A 22,427-nucleotide genomic window follows, 5' to 3' on the forward strand; every position below is an offset into this window, starting at 1 on the left:
GGGGCAAGAGGAGGGTCGCTAGGCAGAGGTCGGTGAGAGCCGCCGGCAGTGGTCGCCCCCCGGTACCGGCAGCGGCGCCCCCGCGGAGGGAGCTCTGCCCCCAGCCGGACTCTGCTGCCCTACCCTGCCCTCGGGGACTGAAGTAAGCGCAGTGCGCGTCGGCATGCGGGCGTGTACATGGCATCATGGAATCATTCTATACCTTTTTTTTTTTTTTTTAATTTGTTTTTAAATGCATGAAAGTTTTGTCAGTGGTAGTTCAGCGAAGGGAGAAGTGGGAACTTTGTATGTAAGTTCTTTCAGTGTTTCCTGTTGGAGAGTGACGCCCCGCGGGGCTGTGCCGGGCGCGGGCAGCCGCTGGCTGTGCCGGGTGGAGCGTAGCCGGGCTTGTGGGGGCGGTTTTTGAAGGATTTGTTTAAAAGTGTTTAGATCTCCAGGGTCAACAGAGGCTTCTTGAGATGTATGACACTTGATTTTTATATTTCTAGAGCTACGTCCCAAAGACTGTGGCTATCATCAACAGCTGCTTGCCAGCAGAGCAGCTGAAGTCTGGGGGAAAATTCGTTTTCCTTCCTCGACAGAGGCCAGGCACCCAAATGGGGTATTGTCAAGTTGCCGGTCTTATGTGTTTCTCTGTCTTTTCTGCAGGATCTCTGAGTGGAACCTTTACTTTTTGCTGATACGGTAACAAAACCCAGATTCCTTTGTCTTTTCTGGTGCTTTGCTGTTATTTGGATGAAGCGAGCTAAACACAAACACGGTGGTTGCAGTTGCGCCTCCAAAGGGTGGGTTAGGACAGTATGCACAGCGTACTGCCTGGTGGTCTGCAACATTGCCAGGGACTTCAGAGCTGGCAGGGCGGGTTGCACCTAAGCAAAGGCCTTGTTGACGTTCCGAGACTTGCAAGAATGTCAATGAACGAGGTTCTTCAAAGTAAATTACATATAGTAGTAAAACTCACGTTGCTGTATCTCCATTCTTAGCATCTTTGATAAACAACATGGTTTGTGTTGAGACAGATCATCTTTTGATTGTTAGGCAATACAGTTACATACTCAGTATTTTGTAGAAAACAGGGCTGAAAAACAATTTAAGTGATGAAAAGATACGTACATAAATGCACGTTCACTGTTCATGTATATGTATGTATACATAAAGTCAACACAGCTTTGTTTTGTTTTTTTCTTCCTACTTCAACACCAACCAGCAGAGGGTGCACAGGTTAACTAGGAAGCCTTATTTCTCAACTATGTTTACCATTGATGGCTTCCTCTTGATGTTGAACTTGAGAACACATTAATTTAGTAAATCAGTTTCGTGTTGTATTCGCTGTATAAATAGCAGAAAAAGACGTGAATTACCTCATGGAAAATGCAGAAAAATAGGGGGAAAAAGTAAAGGATTGCATAAGAATAGTGACGTATTTAAATCCCATTCTACACTTACTGATATGTGGGTGGACAACTTGTCTCTAAAGTTAAACAAATGCAGGATAATAGCCTAAAGAATTACTTGCGAATTTGATTCTTTACGTTATGCAATATTTAAGAAATTTGTAGTGAGAGTAACTGTTATCTTCTTAATTTCTGTTTTTCAAATTATTTTAGTCAATATTTATAATGACACAGTTTCTGAGGGTGCCTTTAGTAGGTGTTACAAACATAGAACAGCAGAACAATTAACACTGAAAATGTTACTATAAATACGTCTATATAAAAGTAACAATTCCATTCCAAGAGTGATTCTAGGATATGAAAATATAATTCTAGCTTCAGTTGGAATGAAAGTATTTTTCACAAGTTGAAGTATTTTGAATTCAAATCAAATACTTTATTGGCGCTTCATTTTCAAGGCAAAGTAGTATTTGATAGTGAAGTCAGAACATCACTATTATAAATGGAAGTAATGCAAAACACACTTGTCCTGATCAAAACAAGATCTTTCAACATTGCAAAAAATAATGAAAATGTTTGAATATGTTAAAGTGTCAACAAAATTGCTATATTTCTTTAAAATACTGTGATTTTCTTGAATCAGCATTTTTTCATGAGCTTCTGTCAGAATGTTTTATCGCCTGCCTTTACAAATGACAAAATAAATAGCTCAGATTTAGTTTAGCATTGAAAAAATTATTAGTCACCTGTAGCAACTGAACTCCACATTTTATCCATACAATTAATTCAAATAAAATACTTCTGTTAGTTATTTAATGCTCACATTAATTGATTAAAGATTCAGTATATAAAATGCATCTATATCTAAGGTACCTGTTTCTTTCTTCCTTGTTGGCTATTCATGTCTTTTTGATCTTGCAGTTGCCATTATTTAATCTGTAGTTGTATTTTTTCAAACTGTATTCGTTAGCTTAAAAACATATTAAGTAGTGTAGTTGATTCCCACAGTACTGCAGAGAAAGCTTTCTTTGCTTCCACTGTCTTCTAAGATCAATAGAATCACATGCCAACAAGAATTAATGTTGCAGTTCATAGTCTCAATTGAAGAACATTTTCCCTTTTTTATGGGAATTGTTTCTCAAAAATAAAAGAATAAAAATACAATTATAAACTCCATGGTTTTATAAGATATTGAAAAAATATAGCAGAGTAATTCCAACAGCAGTATCAAGATGGAGAAGGGAGACTGAGAAACAATTCTCAATGAATACAATATTAGGGAATTAAATAATATTTGTTTAAACTCTCAAGGATTTCTAGGTCTCTGCTTGTCCCTGATAACTGTCTGCTTTCTTACTTTTAGAAGTGATTACATAGTACCTACATACGTTATTTTATCCCAAATAATGTACCTTCAGGTTCTGTTGCTGATCTCCTGGATGTATAGTGATTCAAGTAAATGTTTTCAGTAAATGAGTAGTTTTATTTCCCTCTCTTCTTCACTCTACCATTTCATAATCTATTTCCTCTTTGCTTGACTTTTTAACAGTCTACCTGGCATGTGGTGTAAGAACAGGCTCTTCTTACTCAACCTTTCTGTACATGTAGTTAAAAATCCTATCTGGTGGGATTTCTTTGCTTGTTTTTATTTGCTGTTACTTTTTAACCAATGTTAATTGTGTTGTCTCTACAGGAGTCAGAATAAATAAAAATAATTTTTTTGTTTGTTTTTATTTTCCCCTTGGTAGTCAGTGCTCTGCAGTAGTTTTACTGAAGTTGCTGTGTGCCAAGCAGGGAGGCCTGCCTCATTGCTGGTGATGATGCATGAGAAGGAAAATCATTTGAGAGTTTTAGATCTGCTGAGTTTGAAAAGTTGCAAAATATCCTATTGTTTCAAATGTGCACACTTTTTTTTTTCTTTTGAGTATATTGTTGAAAGACTAATCACAAAGCCCCAAGAGGGCATGTTTAGTCACTTGGTAGAATAGAATAGCATTAAGCATTCACTTAATGAATGAGTCTGGTAGACAGTAAAGTCCCCTCCTCCCCCCCCAGTTTGAAATAGTAAGAAATATTAATATGCATATATTCTAAAAATAACCACTTGTAGTTCATAGTTAGACATTCTATATTGCCATTATCTTGAAGAATTTTCACTTTGTGTCCATGATTGCCACTTGCCACTTTGTGTAAGGTGTTCTGAGTTTTGGTAGTGTTTAATAGTGATAAAGCAGATGAGCTATACTTTACAGGAGAGCACTGTCAAATGTTGTGTAGCTAAGCCTCTAGGTGCCAAGCAGAAAAAGTAATTGTGTTAAGTTAATTGTTTTCAGAACACTTTTCTGTCTAGAAATGTAACATAAGCTGCACATACTCTTCCTAATATAGCCTTTTTTTTTTTCTTTATAACGTGCACTCTACAAACCTCAAAGATGACAGGTAATTTCTGTTCTGTGTTGGTTGTTTGGGGTTTTTTTTCTGACATCTCTTTCAGAACCAATGCTTCTGAAGGCTTTTACTCGTTGATGACGTGGTTTACATATGTTTTGGTATGTAATTCACTATTTAAAAAACAAGATTAGAACAGCTATTTTCTCTTGTATCTCTAGTTTTTCCTCTGTGGATGTGACTGTTCAGAGGTTTTAATGCCAACATCAACTAGTAATATATTATTTTAGGTCTAGCTAGTAGTTGATGTGTGTACTTTCTTCCGCATGTCCACCTTCAAAAAGCTGTACTAAAGGTGCTGTGTTAGATTGCTTGGGGAGGAAAGTAGTTTTAAGGCTGTTAAAGTTTCTCAATGAGAGGACCGGATCCATACTTGTAACAATGACAAAAGTCTGAATGCTAAAAGAGTGCTCCACTGGGCAAAAAAATCTTCCATGTTGCTTTTGAGTGTGGTTTACTAAGTGCATTATTTCTTTAAAGTTGTTTCTGAAAAACAGTTATGTTGCCACAAAATGTAGGCATTTTTAATGTAATCCAGTTTCATTATAATATCCTTAAGGTGAAGGTTGAATTGCTTTGATTAATAATCAAACTTAAAGCCTTTCTAACCATGGCTCTGAACAAGGAAATAATTCTTTCAGATAACGTTTCTTGCTGTCATGGCTTTAGGGTATGATCATCTTATCTGACAAAGAGAAAGGGTGTTTGCCTCTTTCATTAATAAAATCAATTAGATAAACAATCGAGCAGTGACTTGCTTCTGAAAATGTAATTTAGGCTTCCAAGTATTTTAGATGCTTTTTGAACTCTTAGTAGCCAGATTGCTTATTAATCTCATGATCTATGGATAACTAACTCTAAGGGATATACATGCATGTCTCCAAGGAGTTCCTTCACATTTAGCACTGGATGCAACTGTAAACTTAACTCCCCCACCTATCCCACTCTCCTTGCATTTTCTTGATGTTTCAGAATTTGTCAGCTAAAATTGTGCAATTATCACTCAAAGGATCACATTCTTATAAAAAGAGCTGCATCTCTGGATTCTACTGATGCAAGATCATCTTAGTCATCTGACTATAATTCCCATCTGTGCATCTTTTCATGTTCTTACTGAGATATTTAGAAAGCCAAGAAAAATTATGTGACTAGCCTAGCAGCTGAATCATTGTATTTTATGTTGAATATCAGTGCGGGAACAGGAAATGCAAGTTACTATCTCAGGTCTTTTTGAATGATTGAAGGAGGAAGGAGATTTGTAAACAGTTTGCGACGTAATCATGGAAACTTTATCGAGGCATTTCTATACTTTAATAATGATAATAATTTTAGATCAGATTGAGTTTTGGGTTTGGGGGAGATTTTCTATTTGCTTTTGTTTTCAAAAACGTTGCCTTTATGTAAATTACACATTTTGCAGAAATTGTCATGGTGTGTTAATTTTCATGTCTCATAATTATTATTTCATAATATTCCACATATGTTAATAATTGTGCATTAAGTTATAAAAAATGCATACATGTTTTCAAAAACAAAGCATAAAAAGTTTGTGGTAATTAAAGTATAAACTGCAATTGTTTTAGCCGCTGAGACACATTTAAAACAAAAAGAGCCATAATAAACTCATTAACATTAGAAGAGGTTTTAATTTTTTAATAGGACTAAATGGTACATTTTCATTGTATGGTGATGCCCCATATCCTGGTAACAGTGCAGTCGCCACAGTTGGAATTTATCAGTGTTTTTATTTGGCATTGACCAGACAAAGGCAAACCTCATTTTATTTAATCTTTGACAAATAAAATATTTTTTCTTTTTTTTTTTTTTTTCCTGTAGGCTTAAAATGAATAAACAATGACATTTTTAAAGCATGACTCATTCAAAAGTACACCTTATATGAGGAATTGTTCATTTCTTTGCCAAGCTTGTATTGATCTTTGCAAATTAATCTTTTTTTATTCACAGTACAAGACTTGTGGTCAAATAGTACTATCTTCCTCAAGATAAAAATCTTCACTTTGTAACCGATTTGCACAGAATGTTTTCTGATAATGTCTGTATTTAAACTATGCCTGTTCTTTTATAACTATATTTTGTATTTCCAGTGCATTAAATTTGTGTGTGCGGTTTATACAGAAGCAGCACGCAAAAAAAAAAAAAAAAAGTCAGGAAAAAATAGGACTAAGAATAATTTTTAAAGTCATATGCAGAACACTTGAAGGAAAAAAGAACAAAGGCACATCAGGGTAAAAGTAGTAGGAGGGGTATTTCATTTTACTCATCTCCTAGAAAGCCTACTTTAACAAGAATATGCAAAAAAACCCAAAAGCCAACAAGAAAAAATGCTGGCACTAGCTAAACACACTAGTTGTCTTTTGTTATTAATACTATATGAAGATTCCAAGTAAAGTAAAATACAGCAGCATAAGAGAGAATTAGACATGTCATAGAAAAATCTCAAGCACTTCATATATAATTTGCATGACTAGAAATTTAACGTGTCAACCCATTCATTTCAAAGAGGCATTAAACAGGGATTGGGAGAAAACGTGGCAGAAATTTTGGAAGGCTTTCTGTTGCATAATGTTTACACTTAAAAAAAAATCAATCTTTCATTTTCTGTCTAGATGTGTAAAGCCACAGTCACAGTTCTAGAATGAAATCTTTTGAAGATGGTTACCTAGTGAGTGGGGTGAAAAATGTCAATCTTAATGACAGCAGGTACCTACTAGAACAAGTGGTTACTTTACTGATCGCTTCTAGCTTATCTTCTTAAAGGTACAATATCAAACTTGGTTTATTGTTTTTGTGTGTATGTCTCTTTTTTTTTTTTCCTAATAATTTATCTTTCAACTGGTTTCATTCCAGTAGCCTACTTTGAGATTATTTGGGCTTTCAGCACACTGAAGGGATGTTGCTATTTTCTAAAAAGCGTTTAAATTGATGCTGTAGTAAAAGATTATTGCTAAAGTTGATATTGGTGCTTGATTATTTGACCAGTTTCTCATGTAAGTGACATAAACAATGAAGTTACAACAAAACTGTAATTTGAGTTAATTGTGTTTTCAGATCTCTGAACAAAATGAATTTCATTACAAGGCTTTCTGCTTTATGTTTGAGGAAAAGCAAGTTGCAACAGAGGCACCAAAGTGGTAGACGACCGGCTGTTCCACTTGGATCACGGATTTTAACTGATCCTTCTAAGGTTTTTGAGCATAACATGTGGTGAGATGTTTCTTCAAGGCTGATTTTCTTATATTTTTGGGTGTTGCTATGATGAATGAGTGCATATGACAATGCATATGAGTCCATATAACAATGAACTGCCAGAATAGATGTTGAAAGGTAGTACTAGTGAGAACTTGAGACTATCACAAGTAACCTGACAGTTACGAGTTCTCAGTGACTTGTGTAAAAAGCTGCTGAGCAGGTAGTTAGTCATGGAATAAAAGGCAAAATATCATTATAGATCAGTAATGAATTAGGAGACAGAAAGTGTAGAGGATAAGCAGTCCATGTTATAATGGCAGAAAGTTACTAGTTTGTACAATAATGCTGTATATTGGATTAGCACTGTGTTCTAAAATTGACACCATTTCAAAAGGAACATGTTAATTACTTGTATTCTTCTAAAGGTGTACTGAAGATGTTACAGATAGCTCAGCAGAAATTTCCATACAGTACACAGTTGTCAGAAAAGGTACACTGAATCTTAAATAAATGATATAATAGAGGAAACATTAACAAGTAATTGTTAACAAGCATAATAATTGCCCTGTTTAGCAGCAGTACATCTCCATCTCTAAAAGGTGTTTTTATGATTAATGGGGGCTCAGCAAAGTGTGAGAATGCTAGAGAATGCTAGTCAACACAGTGGGAAAACTGAGATCAAAAAGGCTAGGATTTTTGACTGTGGAATGGAGATGAATACAAAACAGTAAGTGATACAGGAGGTGTTAGAAGGATTGAAGAATATCTAAATCGGTCTCAAAAGTAGGAGAATATCTACCTAAGATACTTAGAAGACCAGGAATTTCTATTCCTATAGTACATAACTTAAGAACAAGGAATATTTGATGAAAAGGGAATTTAGAAGCTATACAAGAAATTATTTTCTACATAATTTTCAAATATATTTTTGAATTCTGCCACACACCATTTTTGAGAGCAAGGATTTAGCAGAATTAGAAAAGTGACTGGATGTGGCTAATGTTACTCTTATGTTATGTTACCCATTGGTCATCATGACAAGTTTCAGGATTTAAGCTTACTTCATAAAAGTAATCTGCAGCTCTTACCTCTGAGGAAGGTATGTCCCCTGCTGGCAACTGGCAGAGAAGTTACTGAACAAGCTTTTGTTCTGAAATAAAGTTTCCAACTTGCTGGTTTTTTTAGTATTATTATTCTTTTTAGTAGTCTTTTAAAACTGTTAATTGATCCACTTTGCTTTTTAATCTAAATTTAATATAAATTATTTAAAAGTTTCCCTAATAAAATTCTAATGAATAAAAAGGTTTTAAGAGAAGAACATGACACAGAAGATTGTCTTCATTACTCTTTTTAGTCTCTAAATTTGGTCTTAACTCATGAGGTAAGATATGCAAATAGATCTGTAACCTGTTACTGTTTTCTAAATTAGATGTCCTCAAGCCATGGTCCCCAACACGTACCACGTTAAGACCAAATCTGGATTTATCTATACTTCTGTAAATTCCTTGGTTGAAGAAGCTGGTTATTGTGTTAAAAGAGTGTAAAGTTTATCTCTGTGTTTCATAATTCTATATGCAGTGTAGTTCTTAAGCATCTTCCAGTCTCAAGACCTGCTAGATGGAAAAATCCTTTGCTTGTGTGAATGCTGACTTAGATACAGGGTATATAGTCTAGGTAGGAAAAGATTTTAAGAAAAAGATCACACTTTTTCTATAACATTGTGCCTTGATGAAACTCAATGTTGATTAATTTTTTAATTTCCTTCCTAATAACTGATCACATGTAGCTTCAGTTTTTCTTGCTAGCATTTGGTGACAGTCTAATACAGAGTTATCAAACTTATGATGCAGGTGGTTCGGATGGATTGTGAACATGGGATTGGAAGGAACAGGGTTGTTCATAAAGTGGAGCTGCAGATGAATCTACATAGCTTAGAAGGGAAAACAGGTGAAACTGAGTTACAGCAGCGGCTGCATGGAAGTTGTGAAGGTCTTGATAAATCAAGAACGTGGCTATGAAGTGTGTGGAGGTCCTTGGGTCTGAAGCTGTCTGAATCATCAGGGTTCTCACTAGGGAGATACAGGGGTTCAGGATGAGTGGTGGTTGAGCGAAGTAAATCACGCAGGGTGTGCATAAGAGATACATCCTCCCTAGCGTTGATGTATGAGGATTTATATCCTCCTGTTTGCCACTCATCATCTTTGGTAATTCATGAAGTGGCATCCTTCTTTTTGCCTGTGTGTGAATTGGCAGGGAGACGAGAGCTGCTACCACTGCTTCTAGGAATACTAAGGAAATTAAATTTGGGAACTAATGCTTTAGATATTTGCTGTGGTGCTTTTCTATCATTTGGAGAGAGAAACAATGAATGATGCTAAACATTGGAGCAAAAAATGTCTTTTGCTTCTGTTCACATTAGTAATTGGCATAGTTTTCACATACTAGTTTTCAGAAATGATTAAGACCTATGCAAGCAGAAAAGTTAATGGAAAAGTGGTAAATTGAGTAAGCTGAACTGAAAGTAGCATTGCTTGATCTCGTGTCAGGCCTACTCATGCTAACAGTTCCTGGTGTGGTTAAAATGGATAGCTTGCTTTGCTGCTGCCAGCGTTCAACTTAAAACACTTCTGTACTTAAACACTTCTGTGCTTAGAAATTTTCTGTATCCTGTGTTCCTGCCAGCTTGTATTGGTGAAGGAGGGGCCTCATTTGAAGCATCCATACTATGTAAATAGTTTGCATAAGAACTGTGCTATGTCCCCTCTTTTACAGATTTTGATCAAGAAGTACTACTGCGGTCCTGTTGTTTGGGGTCTTCCGTATAGAAATTTATAGGAAAGAGCCAAGAGATCTTTCTTCAGCTTTATGAATTTCCAAGGAGGGATAAAAGAGAAAAAATTGTTGATGAAGATAGAGGACTTTAGGCACCTGTAGTATTGTGTGTAGAGCCCTTAAGGGCTCTGACGGACACACAATGGTGGATTAAAATTGATCAGAAAAAGCTTATACCACAGGAAAATCATACCATCAGCCCATCTGACTGATATTATTGCCATGTGAATAGTCCTTGGTTTCAGCTTGCTAGAATAGTGATAGCAGTGAGGGAAGCAAGTCTCTCCAAGAGGATGGCTGCCTAGTAATGCTTCAGTCATACAGTTTTATTCTATTACAACATGTCTGTCAGAGCCTTGACGCTGCACAGGAACATTTGGTATACGAACAAATACAGGAAGGGGAGAGGCAACCTGCTGGGGACAATACTAAGAAATATTTCGGTAGAGATACGGAAACCAAGTCTGAGGCAAGCAGACAAATACATACGAATTAGTCTCCCACAATTAACAAAAGAGGAACAGTGAAGGTCTAAGAATTAAATTACCTGTATATCACCAAGCATGGAACAGGAAGATGCTCATTAGCTTTTAGACACAGTTAACTTTTTTCAAGTTGGCACCTTGTTCCTTTTCCCATAGTAACCAATGGAATTTTAGTCATAGGCTTTCAGTTAATTGATTTCAGTAGGATTAGGATCTAACAGGTAACTTGAATTATGTTAATCTAATTTAATCTGTTTTCTAAAAATGTTCAGTCTGGGCAGTTTGGAGGGCTGGCTGATTTGCTTTTAAAAGCTGTCGGCAACATGTTTTTGGGCACTCCCCATTGTGGCCTGATGCAAACACAGAATCTGCAGGGAAGGCAGTTTAGTCATCAGGGTTAGATCTTGGCTTGGTTTTGTGGCCATTTAGTGGATTAATACAACATTTAGCGAACCACTTTACAAAACAGTAGATAGCATAGACTTGAACCATTGCAACACTGCTTGTCTTGGGAATGTCTTATTCTTTTTTTCTAAAACTTTCCTGTCTCTATTCCACAAATAAGTAAAGTCCTGTTCATCAATTCCACCTGTTCCACTTGAATAGGTGGATTATGCTCACTGTTTCTGGATCAGCTGATTCCTTTGGTAAATGACCTTTGTACTTCATCACAAACATTGCTAATATGAGAAGTTTCTTGCATTAGGGTATTTGTTGATAGGTGTGTTACTATATCCAGGTAAATGCAGTTCTAATGGAACACTCAAAGTACATTCCTATAAATGCACTCAATTAAAAGATACGTGTTAATCCTATTATTAAGAAAAAAAGCACGTACTATTTCAGCCTCTTTGCAGTTGCAAGATTTTTCTTAATTGTTTCACTTGAGTTTGACCTAACTAGTAATTCATTTTTATCTGGTACACACTGAAACTTAGTTTTTAACTGTCAGTCTCCTTGTGGTCATTTGCTTGCATTAGAAAAAAAAAAAGTACTTGAGACAGTGTAGCTAATTTATTATTTTTTTCCCTGGGAAACCCATTATGGAAAATCCTATTTAAAGGCTAATTCTTCAACTACCTTTTGCAGGGACCACATGCAGTGGTCACAAGAAGAAGAGGAGAATGCTAAGGAAAAAGCAGCACAGAACTCACTTGTGAAAGTCCATTGGGAAGACCAAGGTAGCAAATTCATAATGGCTTAAAAATTCCTATTGTATTGCTACTTATTAAAGCATTTAAAGATGCTTTAAAATTCAGGACCACTCTTTTTATGTTCTCATGTCTAAATTTGTTTGTTTTTTTCCTTTATTGCATCAAAAGATTGTCTCAAAGTGTTTTTCTAGAAGTTCAGTTACTTATTTTGCATGGGGTGGGGCCAATATGCTCTATGTAAAACAAGTACATCTGTATGGTGCAGTTGCAAGTTATGGCTCTTTTGCAGTTGGTCAGAATAAAACTACAGGACTTCATCAAAGGGAATGAATTTGCAGCCAGCTAGGGTGCTGGGGATGAAAGTTCACATGTACAATATTCAAATGCTTTTTTATGATTTGTGGAGTGTTTAGAGAGCTGGTGTTTGTACATTGCACCATATTTCAGTTAAGTGCCATGAAAGTTGCGCTGGTCCCAGCTGGACCCAGCTTGCTGCCTTGGCCAATCTGAGCTGGGAGTGCTTCAGGAACTTTGTGTGGAAGGTGCTCCAATACATCACGCAGAGTCTGCTCTGTAAATGATGAAGGAATTTCATGTGTGTCTTTAGAGAGGAAACAATGTTTTCTGCATTTCTGAAGAATGATAGGTCTAGGTTCAGACTGGCAAACTAAACCCTGGACTGAACTCTGCAATAATTATGTATGCTAAAGCTGGACTATCAGCTTGATACTAGCATAGAAGACTGGATTCATAGTTTGTCCCTTTATTGGAAAGATATTCCAAAGACAGTTACTTGGATGTTCTGGGCCTCAGTTTACTTGGCATGTCTGGAAACTGTCTAGATAGTGTCATTATGACTCAGTTTCATTGATGTAACTAGGGTACATGTTGGAGTTTATTTGAATTACCTGTGAATGTCTTTTGGATTGTGTGCCCTTTGTCACTTTGAATGCTCTGAGATTGTCATCCTGCCCTTTTCTGTTACATCTCATGTTCTTTATCTAAATACAGGAGTACAATGTTTGTTTTTTAAAAATTACATCTAATACTTTCATTTGATTTGTATAAAAAGTTGAAAAAGAGCTCATGATTGAAAACTAAGTTGTGTAACCATGTGGCTCATGGAACCTTTCATTCTCCATGTACAATCAATTAGAACTTAGTTTCTGCTGGTGAGAAATGAAATAATCAGGCATTTGTCTATTGCCAAGAAATACAAGAATCCAAGGACATTTTCTATCAATACCCCTCTGTTTAGAACTTGAATAGGTGGGCATTGCTGATAGAGTTCCTTCGGAAAGCTTCAGCTTCGTTCTGCAAGTGGAAGTACATTTTGGCCTATCTGTGTAAACAATGAACTAGACGGAAGCTAATGAGCAGGTTATTTTGGGGCCTCGGAAACTGCAGTAAGGGGAGAAAGACAAGACAGACTTCAGCAATGCTATTATATCATTAAAATAGAATAATTCTAGTGAGCCTTGTTAAACCAAGAGAATGAACTCATGATACTACCTTTAAGAATTTCATTTACTTATTAGTATGTCCAATTAGTTTTCAGACATGCCTGCTAGTGTATGAAAGATTCTGTCAAGGAGAAAAATCAGTTGACTATGAGGTTTTTTTGTCTCAAAAGGTTATATGTTTATTAGTTTTGTAATTTTTATATGCTTTGGAAAATTTAGTAATCAGGCTACTTAAATATTTAAATTAAACAAAAAATTGATAATAATGCATGAGTGGTTATTATGCAGTGGTGCAGGAGTGGCCAGAGAAAGAATGGAAACTAAAGTGTTCTTTCACTTGAATTTATGTAATACCATACTAATACAATTTAAAAGGCTGACTTAAGCCATTGCTTTTCAATTCTGAAATCTGGAAAACTTAATGGGAATTTAAGTTCAAGGGTTCTGAGCAGACATAGAAACGTAGTGACTAGAACAAGGGGTGATAATGATTTAGTAAGCATTTGAGTAGAAGGTTTGTTTTTTTTATACTGAAGCTGAGTAATCTATGAATGTGCAACTTAAAACTGTTGAGATCTGGTATATATGACCTCAATCAACTTTGCACTTACATTATAAGTCTGTACAATTACTCTGCGTGGCTGGATCTTGCCCTTTAATAATACAATTGGTTGTATTAAATGCTAAATTAAAAAAATTCTGCAGATTTCTAGGACAAGGCATTCTGCCACCTCCTTGCCACTTCCCACTGCCTGTCTGTGCCTCTAATGATAATTCTCAGCCTTGTTTATCTCAGAAAAGCTGTAGCGATTTAGGAAATAGTATGTTAAGATTTAAATGAGAATAGTAGGAGAAATGCACCGTATATTTGCTCTGTGCATTTACATTAAAAGAATTAACTGGTCAGTGTAGGTGAGTAGCAACAAAATAAAAAGGCAACACATTATATGTTGTACACTTAGCAAGAGGTGCCAAGGGTAACATGTAAATGCTTTGGGAATGAGGTGAAAAATCAAGAAAAAGATTTGGTTTGGTACTTGGGAGGGATGAGGAAGAGAAAATCATCAACAAAAGAGACATTGAAAAAGCTGTAATTCTTATCTTTTTATTAGCCTTCCTTTGAAAGGGTTAGCTGCAGTCCAGTGGCTAGCACAATTAGTGCTAGTGATGAGGAGGAAAGATCTTGTTCTTGTACTGAGAAAAACCAGGTTACAGAGTACATTCATAGAGTACATGGATGACTGGGAAAGCAGAAAAGAGAATATCTAGGTTTTTTAAAAGGGAGGCAGGAAAAGAGAAGAGTCAGAGAATTAGTTTCAGTTCCTGGAAAAATACTGGAAGAGATAATCCAGAGTTTGCAGACACTGGGATTGGAAGAACAAAGGAGATGAGTACTGGCCAACAAATATTTTTCAAGAATAAATCATGTAAAATCAAGCTAATTTCCTTCTTGGAGAAGGTTACAAGCCCTGGGGATAAGGAAAAAACAGCAGACGTCCTGAAATTTATCCTTAGTCAGACTTCTGACATGCTTTACTTGACATTTTCATAAGCAAGTTAGGCAAGCGAGATCTAATGAAACTGCTTTTGGGTGAATGAATGCCTAGAGAGATCCTAGGAATGGAAGGCTGTGCTAGGCGGAGAAGTGTTTTGTTCCATGTCCAGTTCTGCTTGGTATTTTCATTAGTGACCTCAGGACATGGGAGACTTGAAGATGATATTAAGTGAAGAGATGTTTCAAGTATGGTGAAGGACAGGATTATGTTTCAGAAAGGTCTTGGTAAAAGGTCGAAAAAAAGGATCTGAAAGATATAAATTTGCTAATAATAAATGCAGAATACTTTGCTTAGGAATAATTCCTTGAAAAAAATACTGGGTTCTGGAACAATTGGTTAGGTAGTCATTTTGCAGAAGATCTGAGGGTTGTGGTGAATCACTAGCTGATTCAGCAGTGTCATGCTGTTGCAAAATGGCAAGCTGGGAGTTATAAACAGGATTACAGCCTGTAAGCCTCATAAAATATTCCTTTTGCTCTGCGTTGATAATGCCTTTACCAGAATGCAGCACCAAAAAGTAGTAAATCAATTGAATAGAATCTTGAGAAGAAAAATTAAAAGTATCAGATGTCTAAAAATGATTACTTCTGTGGAAAAAAGAGATCTAAGTTTATAAAATCTAGAAAAGAGATTGTTTATGGGAGATATAGTAAAAGACTTCAAATAAGTAAATAGGTGTTGCAAAGAGAAGCGAGTAATCTTGGTTTTATCTGCTTGGTTAATGGGACAAGAATTACTGGACGTAACCTGAAATTTCCTTATTGTAATTCAGGTAGTGGAAAAGGTTTCTAACTGTACAGATGGTGAAGGGCTGTAATAAATTACTGAAGAAAGTTGTCAAACCTATATGAAAGATGGTATTTTAAGAACAAGTTAAGACAAATTTCTGTGGAGAAGGAGTATGAATTCCCTGACTGGGTGAAATCCCTTCTAGTCCTGTGACATTCTAATATTCAGTTAAAATATTTTGTGAATTAAAAGTTAGCACAAAGGTCTATTGTAAGTATCTCTGAAGTATTTTGAAAGTAAGAAAGCATATATGTTGCTTCTGACTGTATTGTTATTTTCTGTCAAAACTGCATTGTTAAATGGTTAAGAGTGAATTACTGTCTATACTGTCTATAAATGAGGTATCATTTATCGCTCCAGTTCACAGAACTGGATTTCTAATTGATGTTTTTCTTGAGAGATGACTAGCTACCAACAAATTTGCAATTGTTCGTAGAGTTCCATAAATCATGAAATTAGTTTCAATTTAGTGTTTTTAAATACGAAAAACATGGAGAACATTTATTTAAAAGGATGCATTGCTTTTATAATTTGAGACATGAAAGCCTCTCTAAGAATCTGATGATTGCATATTTTGGTGATGTTCTATTATGTCACTGTAGTAAAAAAAAAAAAAAAAAAAGATGATGCAGAAAGCCTGTCTGCCCTATCCTAAGTGACATAAAATCAATTAAACCCTCCTGGAAATTATTTTGAGCACAAATAAAAGTAAGACTCAAAATCTGTGGTTTTACTTAGATGTGTATAATGTGGGAAACTACAGATTTTTTTTAACTGAAAATTTGGGGTCCAAATTCCATGCTGCTTTACAGTATTTTGTAGCTAAGCTCATATTCACCATTTGTTTTGTTTTATTTTCAGATAAATATGAGAGAGAAGCCAATAAATATTGGAATGAATTTTACAAGACTCATAAAAATAACTTTTTCAAGGATCGCAATTGGCTGTTTCTGGAGTTTCCAGAAATTCTTCCAGAAAAAATGAGAGAAAAGTTGAAAACAGAAGAAAGATCTTCAGAACACACAAAAATAAATAGTATCGACAGTTTTTCATGCAAAAATGAAATGTTTGAGGAAGGAGAAAAATATTGGAAGAAAAATTATGGAGGTGGTTCTACTTCTGTACAAGGATGTGTATATAATAAAACACAAGCAAAATCTCTTACTGACAATCCTCAGGGTAAAAACTGTGGAGAAGAACTTGGCAGGCTAGAATCCTTCCCTGGTAGTGATGCCAGTTACAGAATATTAGAGGTAATGCACTGCCAATGTTCTATCCCTCACATACAAATCCACTTAATTTCTCAAAAGCCTGATAAAAACATTTAGTCAGCATCAAGAAAGTAAACATTTAGAATTTGACATACTACACTGATTTATAGCAGAAACTTTCAGAGAAGCCTATGATCGGGGCTTTGTTTTCCCTTTAAAGTTTCTCCCAAATCAGAATTTAGGGCTAGATTTTCAGATTCCATTTTCACTGGAAGTTGGATTTCTAATTTCCTTAGGAAAGTTTTGTCTTAAAGTCAGTTCAGGTACTTGATGCATTCTTGCCAACTGGTGAAATTGGACAAGAATACTGCATTTTTCTATGCAGTTTGAGAGATGCATTCTCTCTTAACTTTAGAAAGGTGTTGAGGAGAAATGCGATCATAGAAGTGATTTGGGGATTGTAGTGTGAGCTGTTTATACCTTCTCTGTCCAACATACCTTCAAGTCTAATGGGTCCTACCTACCCAACTAATTCAAGACAAAAATTTAAAAATATGAGGTTTTATTTTAACTTTTTGTGTCTCTTCTGATTTTAGGTTGGTTGTGGTGCTGGAAACAGTGTCTTTCCAATTTTGAAAGTTCTGTGGTATGTAGTGCTGGATTTTTAATTATCAAAGTTCTGTTCTCCATTTGCTAGACCAGTGCTGCAGGAAACGTTGAGTGGACTGTTTTAGTAGCTCACAGACCACATACTCAGCCCTAGTCTCAGGGGGACAGCATTTGCTGACAAGGTTTGTCTTCAGGTGCATTCAGACTGATTTCTTGTAGTTAGGCAGCTAAAATATTGTCTTGTTTTATATGTCACCATAAAGCTGCCAAGTGTCTCCTGAAAAGACCAGAATCAGAGACAGTAGATAATGGTATGTGGTCTACTGATAAGAAGTTGTATTATTTCTGAATTTGGCTAGTACACTTGTCATACTGCTTCAGGTTTTAGTGTCAAGGAAGGCAGAAGTCCTGTATTGCATTACTTAATTCCCTGAAACATCTTAGTCCATTTAGCTTCTGGTTTTAGAAGAAGCTGTTACGACAGCATGTCCTCCCTTCCATCTAGGCAGGAAGGTTTTATTGGAAAGACTGTGTATGTATCAGGGGTTGAAATAGATTTCTTTTTATTCATGCCTCCAAGAGCTTGAGTACAGCAGAGTTTGTTATTCTGTAGATGAATTCTGATTGCTAGTTATCCCACTATACAAGAATACTCCATTTTGCAGACACAGAAACAGAGAGCAGGGGCAATTGAGTGATGCATCAGGGTCATACATGGAACCTATTAGTGTTAGCAGTGCCTCTTCATCCCAAAACAAATGCTTTGCCTTAGACAGCATATAATGAAAGGGGAGCCATATTTCATATGAAAAGTTTGGAAATTAACATTATATGGGGAAAAGATAGCATGTGGCTGCATTAAAAAAGATGAGACAAACTTTTGTGTTTTCTTCACAGGAGGCATTAGTCATAGGTTGGCACTTCTGATAATTAAGAATCCACTCATTAGGTGTTTTTCCTGGAGGTCTCTATTATTATGCAAATCCTTCAGTCAATCACATTGGTTGGTACATTGAACAACTCACATGTTTGTCTTGTATATGACCTGATGGAAACATCTCTTATCTCTTAGCAGGCCTGGCTATATGACACAGTTGGTTTTACTCTGAATTTAATAATATAAAAATTGAATTTTTTAGGCATATAAAAAGAAGCTGGTGTTGAGTATGAGTGTACACTGGCTACAGAAAAATTTTCTACTTATGTTTGTAATGTAACTTGTAAATCACTGCTCCCCCTTAAAATTTAAGTTACTGCTTTTTAATATAGTGCATCATGAAATCACCATCCAGATCAATCTGTGTCTTTGACTTTCTACATAGTTCCTGTTCTGCTCTAAAAAAATTTGAAAAAACATCCTGTACTGGGTCTGGCTGAGCTGGAATTGGATTTCCCCTATAGCAGCCCTCATGGTGCTGTGTTTTATGTTGGGAGCTGGCAGGGTGTCAGTAGCACACTGGTGTTTTGGCTACTGCTGAGTAGTGCTTACACAACACCAAGGCTCTTTCCAGCATTTCCCCCCCACAGTGGGAAGGGGTGGGCAAGTCAACAAGGTAATAAACCTTTCCAAAAGGAGTGGCTGGGTCCAAAGCCTGGCTGCATGTTCTCATCCATGATAAATATCTAAACTCACCAACTCTCATGGTGGGCACAGAGCTGATAAAATTTTACTCAGCAACAAGGATGGAATATATTTTGGTCCACAAGGCTTCTTGTGTTGAGCCCTCAGAGAGAGGTCACTAAATTACCTGTGTATACTGTGAGATCTTACAGGCAGTGCCAGAGTTTATTGGTTCCCTTTCTAAAGAAACCACTAGTCCAAAATCTCAAATTTTTTAAAGAGAGATTAATTGATAGTGAGTTGACCGTGAGGTCATCCCAGTGGGTTTTGAGGGGCTTGCTCTGTTTCTCTTAAATGAATTCTTTGGAGGTGAAAAAAATGTATCCCTAGAGTTCCTAGTATCTGATGAATGGTATGAGGAAATTTGTAGCTGGCGTAGTCTTGGATGGGAAAGGAAGGGAAAACAGTACTACAGGAAATACTTATTCATCTTGGCTTACAAAAAAAAGGGATGATGGAGGGAAACAACCCATATTACTTAATTTCATCAAAAGCTCAGAAAGACGGTACATGGGAACCCAAATCTCTACAGTACTGTGGATGACTTTTGCAACACCCCACCCCTGCCCAAATCGTATTGCTAATTAAGCTGCATAATGACAGAAACTTAATGCAGTGCTTCTGTAAGAAAATGTGACCTGTTAATGTGCATTTATGTAATACAACACCAGGACATTGTCATCAATCCTGACAGCCCTCTGTGACCTTTATTCTTTTCCTTTTCACTTCCTCTCTGACAGGGCTGTAATTCTCCTTTTTATACTATCTGCCTGTTGGTATTCTTATGAATTTGTCTGCCCTGTTGGTTCATTACAACCTATGTGGCTTTCCATGTGCTAGACATCAGTAAGGCATGCTTGATCAAACCTGTGGAGAACCCCAAAGAGCCCTCTGTAGTCCATGAACACTGATGTAGACTTTCATCTTTTACAGTAATAATTTTTTAACTGATGTTGGTTTTGTTTTCTTAGCAATACACCTGGAACCTTTCTATACTGTTGTGATTTTTCTTCAGGAGCTGTGGAGCTGGTAAAGGTAATTCATATGCTCGCCTTAGAGTACCTTATAAGCCTGTAATTCAGGAGGCTGCCAGGAAGCCGTCTTCATGAAAAAGAATGTGATGGCTTTGACAACTTTTAACTGAAGTTTTCAATATTCCAAAGAACAAAGTCTTACTCTATGCAGAGAGGAATGAATACCATCAGTGAGCTTGCTTCTCAGCTTGAGTAAGATACCAGACAGAATAGGCTTTTATATGAGATGTTTTACAATGCTGAATAATTGAAGAAAAAAAGTTTCTTGAGTCACAGTAAACGTATTAACTACTACTGTTCTCTCTGTGCCACCTTTCATCTTTTTCCTGACAGTCACATTCGTCCTACAATTCAGCCTGGTGTTCTGCCTTTGTTCATGATGTGTGTGATGATGCTTTACCTTATCCTTTTCCAGATGAGATCCTGGATGTCATTCTCCTTGTCTTTGTGCTCTCTACTATTCATCCTGACAGGTAAATGAAGACTAAAGGGCAAAGCAAATGGGTTAAATCTCTTTTATCACTGGAGATTTTCAAGAATAGCAAAAGAAGATGATGAGTCTTTAATTTATTATTTAGTAAGCTATGATATATATAAACCAAGGTATTTTAAATGCTGTTTCCCGTATTCAGGCTTTGGCTGGTCAGGCTAATTCATTAGTGGGCCTCCTGTCTCCATCAAAATACAAAGGATATATTGTAACTAAATACATCCCTATTAAAAGTGATAGTGATTCAAGAAAATTAGAAATTTTTTAAAAAGACCACTAGTCTTCTAGAAGGAAATTATTCTTAGTGATAAAAACCAAACATTCATGATTTAACACCTTACAATTTGTTGAAAAAAAATTAGGTTGCTGGTTTAGCCACACACAAATGCTTACATGCAGGCTTTTAAAACAAAATGCATTCAGAATTTGATAACTTGTTTGTATTAAGAAAACTTGATCTAGTTTTCATGCATAGTGTTATGTTGAGCACTGTTCACCTTGTTACTAATGCCATTCATTGTGTAATGAACCAAACTTTGACTGTTGAAGCTGGTAGATTGTGAAAATGCCCTTTATTTAATGGGAAAAATGCAAAAGAGGCCACATAAGTTAACTCCTTGACTCTTCCTTTAACTAGATGATATGAAGAAAAATACATGCTGTATGTGTCGTAATACATTTATTACTTTAAGTGTGTCATTAAAATGGGCTTGGCAAACAGACCAGTATTTGCCTAAGTCTGACAACTGTTTCCCTGCCTCCCTGCCTAAGTTATTAATGATTAGCTTTACAGAAAAATCTTTCCCATATAGGATATTGCTTTTTCCTGTTTGTTCAGAGATGAGCACATGAGTCATGCAAAGCCTGGGTCCAGATTACAGAAACAATTCAAGCAGTAGATTTCAGATCTCTGTAACTGTGGTGATACTGCCAGGAAGAAATTGGACAATAGAGATTCATTCATTCAGTCACTTTGCCTGTAGAAGCAGTAATCAGATGTTCTGTCAGAATTTCTGTGGATCTTTTCCTATTGGTCATTTGAGAATGTGTTTGTCTTTTTTTTTTTTTTTTTTTTTTTTTCCCCCCAATGTCAGCATCTAAAGGCTCACATGGATGCTTTTGTGTGTGTCTGTATACACACATAGATTTCTGTGCAATTATCTGTGTTGTAAGACCCACTTTCCAAAGATTTGTTAGTCATTGCTGTCATCTCATAAAATTAAAATGACTGCAGGAAGGCAAATGTAATCCAGATCCATCTTGCTCAGTATACACTTTTTCTGGAAACTTGAAAGTGGGAAATGAAAAAGAAAGCCAAGAGAATGATGATGCAGAACTTACGTATTTTGGAGACCTGGAAAATATACATGAGAGGGGCACATTTAGGACAATTGTTACTTAGTGATTTCTCTTCAGGCTATTGTATTTAGTTTTTGATAATTGCTGCTTTTGTATCCCATTTTTAACACATTTCAATTGTGCTAGAAGGCCCCTCTAAAAGCTGGTTGCAGAATTTGAAAGGTATTTAACTTTCTTCAAGCTACGTAATTAATGTGCTCTAGTCCTTAGGGATGAGATTTCTCAAAGCACTTGCACTTTTTGTGCATGTACATTTTTTTCTGTGTACACAGAACTTATGTTATGCAGGCAAAGTCTGTAATTCTGTGCACAACTACCCACCTTCAACAGTCTTTTATTCTTAGGTGGTCCTTGAGCAGTCTTTTATTCTTAGGTGGTGCTGCATTTTCTGTCTGTGGCGGCACACTTGTTTACCTGTGTTGAGGATGGGCAAAGAGGACAACTTTTAAAGTACCTGGCTTCCTCTGAGGGAATTCCGTGCTTAAAAAGTATATGCTGCTTTTTGTTCTTGTTTGTTTGTTTGGAGATATGATATTATTTTCTGATGAACTACCTCCTAATTCCATCCCTTAATCAAGGTAAGATGCCTGCACTGCTGTTGCATAAGGACCAGATAGCACTAGTGCTTGAGTTCTGGCATTCCTGGGGCAAGGTGGTAAGGCCACCTGATAGACAGGGATGGTGTAAGGATGGTCTCTTGGTACACAGTAATGGTATGATAATTGTGTATAGTTAAGACTTCTTTAGCACTTTTCAGATACAGAACTCTGCC

The 22,427-nt window shown here is 36.3% G+C and overlaps 2 protein-coding genes across 2 annotated transcripts in view; one reads left to right on the forward strand and one right to left on the reverse strand.

The window, feature by feature from the left end:
- The window catches only part of DCAF17 (DDB1 and CUL4 associated factor 17), an 18,444-nt gene extending 18,265 nt beyond the window's left edge, over nucleotides 1–179 (reverse strand). The window contains exon 1 of the mRNA XM_026852438.1: nucleotides 124–179. Within this exon, the coding sequence (XP_026708239.1) occupies nucleotides 124–179 (56 nt within the window). The remainder of the gene's footprint in view (nucleotides 1–123) is intronic.
- Nucleotides 1–22,427, forward strand: part of METTL8 (methyltransferase like 8) — a 30,768-nt gene that overhangs the window by 331 nt on the left and 8,010 nt on the right. Inside the window, 7 exon segments of the mRNA XM_026853047.1 lie at nucleotides 489–601; nucleotides 6,912–7,067; nucleotides 11,459–11,550; nucleotides 16,193–16,584; nucleotides 17,139–17,188; nucleotides 19,744–19,807; nucleotides 20,140–20,279. Coding sequence (XP_026708848.1) covers nucleotides 597–601; nucleotides 6,912–7,067; nucleotides 11,459–11,550; nucleotides 16,193–16,584; nucleotides 17,139–17,188; nucleotides 19,744–19,807; nucleotides 20,140–20,279 — 899 coding nt within the window. The 5' untranslated portion in view covers nucleotides 489–596.

The sequence above is a fragment of the Athene cunicularia genome, assembly GCF_003259725.1.
Source record: "Athene cunicularia isolate RWA chromosome 7 unlocalized genomic scaffold, athCun1 chr7_part1, whole genome shotgun sequence".
Taxonomy (NCBI): domain Eukaryota; kingdom Metazoa; phylum Chordata; class Aves; order Strigiformes; family Strigidae; genus Athene; species Athene cunicularia.